At 42.0% G+C, this 8,831-nt stretch overlaps 1 protein-coding gene across 6 annotated transcripts in view; it reads right to left on the reverse strand.

The window, feature by feature from the left end:
- The window catches only part of LOC143989154 (fucolectin-like), a 47,210-nt gene extending 38,789 nt beyond the window's left edge, over window positions 1–8,421 (reverse strand). For 2 of the 6 annotated variants that reach the window (XM_077489185.1, XM_077489182.1), the window contains exon 1: window positions 285–377. Coding sequence is in view for 1 of the 6 variants with exons in the window: in XM_077489180.1 (XP_077345306.1) it covers window positions 285–299 (15 nt within the window). In the remaining 5 variants the exon portion in view is untranslated. Of the gene's footprint in view, window positions 1–284; window positions 378–8,311 lie in introns of those variants that run through there. The other 4 variants (XM_077489180.1, XM_077489183.1, XM_077489181.1 and 1 more) reach the window with 3 other exon arrangements.
- Window positions 8,422–8,831: the final 410 nt, after the last annotated feature.

Here is an 8,831-nt window from a genome sequence, read left to right on the forward strand (position 1 = left end):
CAAGAACACGTAATGACCTTGAGGGTCTAGTTTGTTATCTAAGGGTTGGAATTAGCAGTTTTTGTGTATAGCAATGGCCGTACCCCTGGATTTAGGTTTTGGAGAATACCACATGTACCATTGCAAGAATAAGTGGGTGGGTAATTTGGGGAGAGAAGTGTCCGTAAAATGGGCCTCCTGCAAGAACAACACCTGCGCCCCCAATCTTTTCAATTCTTCAATTCTAACCATAGCCTATTTCTTTTGTTAGGGGAGCACAGACCTCGTACATTGTATGGCACTACCTTAATTGTGGCCATGTTGCCTCAGAGGAGTTTGTCCAGGCATCCCCCTCAATTCTAGAGCGCCAGATGAGGATCGGTTTGGTTAATCCTTCCTGGTGAAAGAGATTGGAGCGGGTTAGGGTGCGGGCGATAGCAAATAAGAAGCACCTACAGACCAAATCAGCAAACAAACAAAAAGATGAGAGAAAATAAAGGGAAAACAGTGAGTTGAAATAGAAAGCAAAAATAAAAATAAAACACTGACCAGACCTAGTCAGATAGGCTTGGCCCACTGTACTAAACACCCCTACAGGGCGGGCCTTCGGGGAATTCAGAGACCAAAGTCCCCCGGGTACCGGCCTGGTGTCCCACTAGGGACTGTCACCTAGTTAGGTGAGGCCTAAATGGGGTATGTGGGCAACCACAAAAGGGACGTGAGAACCGGTGCCCCGTCCAGTCCATGAGATCATGTAGCTGGGTAACAAGAACAAGAACAGATGCCCATTAGGGGAGCAAACAGCACACCAAAAAGTGTAACAAACACTCCATGCTGGCGTGCAGAAGGGGGATGAATCTAGCACAGGCCAGTTCTGCAAGGGCCTCTTTCATGGTGAGGGACAATAATCACGGTGATGTAGTAAGGAGGGCACGCAACCCATCTCTGAGGTCAGAACAAGGAAGGTGGAAGTTAAGGTTAAAGTCCCTCTCAGGAACAACAAATAGGAAACCCAGTGATGTGGTCAGTCTCCAGATATGGAAGGGTCAGCGGAAGGACTCCCGGTTTGCCCCTTGCGGCCGCGGGATCTTCGCTTGCCAGATGCAGGGATCCATGGTTGAGGCATTTGTGGAATCGAGATTATCAGGAGATTGCGCCAGTCTGGGAAGTCCACCGGTTCGAGCTCCAGGGTGCGCGGGAAATGGGGGAAGATCATCCTTAGTGCGTAGTACAGCCCATCGGCCATTTTTGGATGCCTGGAGGCTGAACGGAAAGCCCCAGCGGTATGTAAGACCAGCTGCCTGAATCACGGCCAGTAGCGGACGCAGGGCCCTGTGCTGCATAAGAGTTAGTCTGGAGAGGTCTTGGTAGAAAGACAGGTGGGCTCCATCAAAATCAAAAATCGGCCTGTTTGCGCATTTTATGCATAATGCGTTCTTTGAGGGAGTACTTGTGGAGCTTACAAATAACATCCCTGGGCCTCTCAGGGTCATCCGATGGGGGTCTGAGAGCCCTGTGAGCCCTGTCTATTTCAATAGGGGCTGAGGCTAGGAGATTTAGGATGTCACAAAACACCCCCTGCAGTGTGGGGATAATGTCTTTAGGCGCGGTGGCTTCCTGTAGGCCGCGGATATGGATATTCGCCCTCCTGCTGCGATTCTCCATGTCATCCAATTGGCAAATAAGAGCCTCTATTTGCTGGTCATGGGCAAGGGATTGGTCTCTGAGCATGAAAATAGCAGGCACAAAGTCATCAAATTTCTGCTCCAAAGTCTCAAGTCTATGGCGCAGCCCGGTTGTGTCAGCTTTCAGCTGTTCTATGTCTTGTTTAAGGGCCTGTTCTATCTGACTAGTAAAGCGCTCTAAATCCTCTTTAGTGGGAAGAGACCACAAGTGCTGTCTAATATCCTTGTCCCCTGCTGGTCTGCTATCCCAGAGGCTTGGTCTTGTGATGTGGTGGAGCGGGGGGAGGCAGGGGGTATAGTGTCGCTTACCACCCTAGGAGAGGGGATGGGAGACAGTGCAGGCTGTACAGGCTGAGCCTTGTTGTGCTCTTGCGGGCCATTCGTTCCGGCGCCATATTGGATTTCCCCTTCTCCGTCTGCCAGCGAGGGGTGTCCAGAAGGAACGATTCCAGTGATCCCTGGCGGGTTTGATAGGGTCTTTTAGGCTGCGATGGTGTCCGCTGACGCTGGGACATACCCTGGGCGAAAAGCGGGGGATAATCGCCCCTGTAGATGCTGATTAGGCTGCGGACCGGACGGAGCCCAGGCACAGCACGTCTTTACTCCTCCATAGCCAGGCCACGCCCCCGAGAACCTTTCATTACAGGGAGTTTTTATTATATATTTTTTTTTAAAACAGGGGTTTACAAAGGGGGTACACTCTTTTTGCACCCCCCCCCCCCACCACCACCTTTCACATCTTTCTACAAAGTTCGAGATATGTTGTAGTATCTGTAAATATGATGTGATTAAAAAACAATTACTACCTATATTTTGGAGATGGGGCTAATTTGTGGTTTAGCAAAAAGCAGCTGACACCATTCCTTGCTATTTCAATCCAGAAGAGGCACTCAGGTGGATCTATATGGTTTTGTTGATCACTATTTGGTGTCTGAGATGCCTATTAAGCCATGCTCAGGCATTTAGGCATTGATCCATCTGCTGGGGTGATCTAGCCTTGTTCATCCATTTGTCCTAGCATTGCTGTATGAGTACTGTAACTGTTAATGTGCATGCATGTCTGGGCCCTGTTGTCTGTATTTTTATGTGCGACAATGTTGTTAATATTGATTTAAATATTGGTGTTTGGAGGGTTTATGGCCATTTGGCTGTTTTTTCTGATACTTTTTGCAAGTCAATAAAGTCTTTCTAATTACTACATACCGCAGATGGTTTTCTTTTACAACTACTTGTTGGGTGGTCGCCCTTTAACTCCCTGTTTCTTTTTTGGTTACATATGACCAGTTATTGAGGTACTCCACCTTAAGGGTGAGTTGGTGACTGGTCCGCTAGAAGAGGCATTATTTGACAACTACCCCATGGTGGAAACTTTGGCCCATTGTTTTTTTTATATTAATTTGATATTTGATATTTGAAAAGAGTAGAGGCTGTTCAATTAGCTTAGGTGAAACTGTGCTGACTTCAGTCTATCATCAAATCACATATAAGAGAAAATCCTGTTTTTTTTAATAAAAATGTTGCCAATTATTGGGTATATATTTGTCAAAATACATTTTTACCTAGCTTCACCTAAATTTGTGGAGCTCAGAAAAAATTGACACTGCAAAATGGATGTGCTTTATTGTTTTAGTAAATCAACCCCTTTGTTTCATCAGCCACAACAGGAAATTAGGAGGTAATTGTATTTCTGGCAAACAGTATTATATTAAGATATCTGTATGTTTTCCATTCTGTGATCATTATATTTCCTCTGAAACTTCAGTCACAAGATTTTAGTCTACAAATGGCAGCGCACCTCTATTTTATACTGTAACTGTCAAATGCAATTCAAGTATTAAAAACAACAATACTATTTTTTTATTATGAAAATATACAGTACATACATATTGGGGGTCATTTACTATATCGCTGCAGTGCTAATTAGTGCTAAAACGGTATTCACTATAGCACTGGTAAAAAAAATACTCCCAAAATGTAATTTATTATAGTTCCCTAAAACCAAATAGCGCCCAAACCCTTATGCGCCTACACACGATCGCACATTCCGACAGCAAAATCCATGTTTTTTTCCGACGGATGTTGGCTCAAACTTGTCTTGCCTTGTCTTGTCTTGACACGGTCACAAAAATGTTGTCGGAATTTCTGAACGTCAAGAACGCGGTGACACACAACACGTACGATGAACCGATTAAAATGAACTTCAATAGCCAGTGCGGCTCTTCTGCTTGATTCCGAGCATGTGTGGAATTTTGTGCGTCTGAATTGTGTACACATATTTCTGAAAACAGATTTTGTTATCGGAAAATTTGAGATCCAGCGCTCAAATTTTGTTTGTCGGAAATTCCAATGGGAATTGTCCGATGGAGCATACACACGGTCGGAATTTCCGACAACAAGCTCCCATTGAACATTTGTTGTCGGAAATTCCGACCGTGTGTATGCATCATGACTCTGCTAAAACCTGTAGAATTGGATATGGAAATATTGTTTAGAACATGATATAATTGCCTAAATGGTACTGAAATATGCGGTATATTATTTAAAGATAATCTGCTTTTAAACTGTGTGAAAAAGTGATTTCTACACTGAAATATCTTTAAAAGTCTGAGAAGAGATAAATTCCCTGTTTTTGTACAACTAGGTGCCAACACAACTGAGCATGCTCAGACCTGCAAATAGCTTTCATTTTAGCTCCAGTGTCTTTTTTACAGGGTGCTATAGTAAATACGAAAATGAGCGCTGAGTTAAAGTGGAGGACCACCCTAAAAAAAATAAAATTACATAAAAATGTTCCTAAAAATTTAGAAAAAAATATATGTATTTTTAACTTACCAGAAATGGCTGTTGCTACTAAGCAGATCGTCCTAATCTGCCACTTCCTACACGGCAGTGATCTTCAGTCTTCTCCTCCTCGCATTGTCTTCTGGGGAATGGGGCGCGGTGTGTTCTGGGAACTGTGTGTGTCTCGCAACACAGCGCGCCCCATTCACAAAGCGATGCGTGACTCGCACATGCACAGTAGGAAACGGGCAATGAAGCTGCAAGGCTCTACTGCCTGTTTCCCTTAGTTTGAATGGCGGCAGGACAGGTAAGTGCTTATTAAAAGTCAGCAGCTACAGTGTTTGTAGCTGCTGACTTTTATATATTTTTTTCCTTTTTTAGCTGGCCCACCACTTTAAAGAGCATTTTTTGGAAGTGAAAATTGGTGCTATCATATGCAAGTTTTAGCAAGTTTTAGCCATTGATTCTAATGGTACAATTGTAACTTTCACAAATACTGCATTTATTGGCGTATAACTTTTTCACCCTGAAAATCAGGTGCAAATAGTGTGTGCATGTTATACGCTGATACTGGAATTTGGGCTGCCTAGGAGGGAACGGGAAGGGGGGGGGGGGGGGACGAGCGCCATCAGATTACATACAGCCAGAATCTCCCGTTTACTCAGTGGCCTCTGTAATAGGAAGTCCCATCTCCTGGGCCAACATTGAACCAGTGTTCTATCTATCGTAGAAGGTGATCCAGGAGGCGGGACTTTGTATTAAAGAGGCCGCTGAGTAAACAGGAGATTCTCACTCTATGTAATCTGGTGGCGCTTGTCCTGCCCCCCTCCCTGTCCCCTCTGAGGTAGCAGTAGTCTGAGGTGAGGCTGTTGATGGGCATTGAGCAGGCTGCATTCATGGCAATGGTGAGGCTGCATATGGGCATTGACCAGGCTGCAGATGGGCATTGATCAGACTGCATTGGTGGGCAATTGTGAGGCTGCAGATGGACATTTATTAAGCTGCATTGATGGGCAATTGTAAGGCTGCAGATAGACATTGATCAAATGTGCGATGGGACCTTGTTGTCGGAAATTTCGACTGTGTGTAGGCTTCAGTGGACATTTTCCGTCTGAATTTCCGACACACAAAATTTGAGAGCTGGATCGCAAATTTTCTGACAACAAAATCTGTTCTCGTAAATTCCGATCGTGTGCACACAATTCTGATGTACAAAATTCCACGCATGCTCGGAATCAAGCAGAAGAGCCACGCTGGCTATTGTACTTAATTTTTTTAGGTCGTCGTACGTGTTGTACATCACTGCGTTCTTGACGTTCGGAATTTACGACATTTGTGTGACCACGTGTGTATGCAAGACAAGTTTGAGCCAACATCCGTTGGAAAAAAAACATGGATTTTGTTGTCGGAATGTGCGATCGTGTGTACATTACTCTCCATCTCACAAAAATCTTTACCTAAACTGACACTGGTGTCTTTACAAAACACAAACAACACCATTGTGGATGCAAATTAAAAATGACTCACAATTATGGACCTAGAACACTTGACGGTGCTCCCTACATGTTGGATCTCTGTATGTGGCCAGGTTGTGTAAAAGTCTCACACATGTGGTATCACTATACTCAGGAGGAGTAGTAGAATGTGTTTTGGGGTGTAATTTGTGGTATGCATTTGCCTTTGTGTGAGAAATAACCTGTTATTATGACAATTGTGTGAAGAAAAAAAAATCTTAATTTTGAAAAGAATTGTGGGAAAAAATGACAACTTCAAAAAACTCACCATGCCTCTTACTAAATACTTTGGAATGTCAACTTTCCAAAAAGGGGTCATTTGGGGGATATTTGGACTTTCCTGACTTGTTACGCCTCATACAAGGGCGTTGGTCCAAACATGACTTGCATACACACAGTCACACAATTGTTGGCCAACAATTACAAACATAGTAACATACTCCGTCGTTCATCAACCAGACATGTTGGGGAATCGGAGGAGATAACATGTTATTTATTATTGGCCTTGCAGTTATTGCGTTGACATAATTTTGTTGGTTGAATAATGATTTTATTTGTATATTTTCTATATTTTTGGATGCATGGAATGCACTTTTTGTTCTATTGGCAGATAGCATGTCTAATTTTATTTGTTTTCTTTTTTTAATGCATAACAAAAAAAAATTGTGGAGAATAATACTTGGCTATGTGTTGTACTTCAAATGACAGTTTGGGAGCAGGCAGTTACATTTTAAAAAATACAATGTAAAATAGACAAGGGACACCAACATAGTTGTATCTTTGATCTTAAAAACTGCGTGATAATGGTGTTATGGTAACACCATAAAAAAGCATAATATTATTCTTGATATCACTAGAAAAAAAAAAGCCTTTGAAAATTTTGTTTGCAATAACTCCATCAGTATCACCAGCAAAGCAGCTTCATTAGTATCCCATTAAAGAAGAAGAGAATGGTGCGCTGCATTTGGAGATTTCATAATTTGCCTTGTAACGAATGTTAATTCTCCATTACAAACGCTAGTTTACAAGACCGACCGTTTCCGGCTCGTCCTTGCTTCCAGGCATGCGTGTTTGTACAAATGCTTGGATAATCCAACAACACACGTTTGTTCGCGGAAAAATTTGAAAACCTGCTAGCCAACATTTGTATGCGAAAAGTCTGACAATTGTCCGATGGAGCGTATACACGGTTGGATTTACCGCCAACAGCCTGTCATCACACATTTCCCGTTGGAAAGTCCGATTGTGTGTACGAGGCTTTAGTCTCTCAAGAAATGAGGTAGGCCGTCAGTGCATCAGGTTTGGTAATTTTTTTAATGATTAGCACCATAGATAGACTATATACATATCACAACGACCAACTGATATACACGGATCTAGGTTATTTTTACCAGCAGTATAAAGTTTGGCCAAAATTTGTGAAGAAAAAATTCTAATTTGCTAAATTTTATAACAGAAACGAAGAAAAGTGCATTTTTTTTTTACAGAATTTTAGTTTTTTTGTCATCTATAGCGCAAAAAATTAAAAACCCAGCGGTGATTAACTATGTACTACATATATATATACATTGGCCGGGTGGGAGCTCTCTCCTTCTGACTGGAGGTTCAGGAACGTCCTTCAGAAGGAGGGGGATCATGCGCGCACGCCCACGCAGTGGCGCGAACGCGATGCGCTTGTGTCACCAAGACATGGTACATCTCGGATTGGCAGGTGGGCTCTGTGATTGGCCCTCCTGATCACATGACAGCCATGTCCAATCACAGCCGTCATGTGATGTAAACAAACAGCCGGTTGCTAGGCAATCAGCTCTCCTCTCCTCACACAGAAGTTGTCGCTGAGGAGAGGAGAGCGAATCACTGCAGTCGGCTGGTGATCAGTGAGTATGAACTGTTTTTTACAGCTTTTTACTCACTGATCACCAGTCTAGTGTAAAACACAGTGTAAACACACATGTCCCCAAAACACACATGTCCCCAAATAATAAAAATACATGTACCCCACATTAGTCCCATTAAAACCACATGTCCCAATGATTATCTGCACACATATGTCCGTGATCACCTGCACACATCTGTACATAATCATTTACGTACATATGTCCATGATCACACATATATATATATATATATATATATATATATATATATATATATATATATATATATATATATATATATATATATATACACACATATATACACACACACACCAAAAGACGCACCTCCTGCTATTGTGAATTGGATGTGGGAAAGCCTCATCCAATTCACAATGGTGTGAACCCAGCCTCAATGGTTGCATTACTAATATGACCAATTTCTTTTTTTTTTGCAATCAAAAATAGAAAAGCTTACCCAAATGAAGCCCTTTGGTTCTTGTGATTCCTGTGATAGTGCAGTGTGTATTTATTACAGTAAACAAATGGATTCTGTCAATAAATTACTATATGTGTTTTTTTCATACTACTTAAAATGCAGTCCTGTACTTATTTATCAGACAGGTACTTCATTGAAGGCAACCTTTGTACCTTAGACTGCTGTGTGTTAGAAATATCTTATTAATGGACAACTTTGTGTAAAAAACATGAATGTATTTCTTCATTTTCCAAAACATTGAGACAAAAAAAATTGCAACTTCAAAAAAATTCACAATGAGTCCTACTAAATACCTTGGACTGTCTACTTTCCAAAATTGGGTCATCTGGTGGGCATTTGCATTATCTTGGAATTTTAGGCCCTCGTGAATTGAGACAGGCAGTCAGTACATCAGGAATTATTCATTTTCCATATTATATATATATTTATATTACAGACACATACAGACACAATTGTGCTCATAAATTTACATACCCTGGCAGAATTTATGATTTCTTGG

This window comes from Lithobates pipiens, unplaced genomic scaffold (assembly GCF_037356315.1).
Source record: "Lithobates pipiens isolate NorthernLeopardFrog02 unplaced genomic scaffold, aLitPip1_a1.2 Scaffold_18, whole genome shotgun sequence".
Taxonomy (NCBI): domain Eukaryota; kingdom Metazoa; phylum Chordata; class Amphibia; order Anura; family Ranidae; genus Lithobates; species Lithobates pipiens.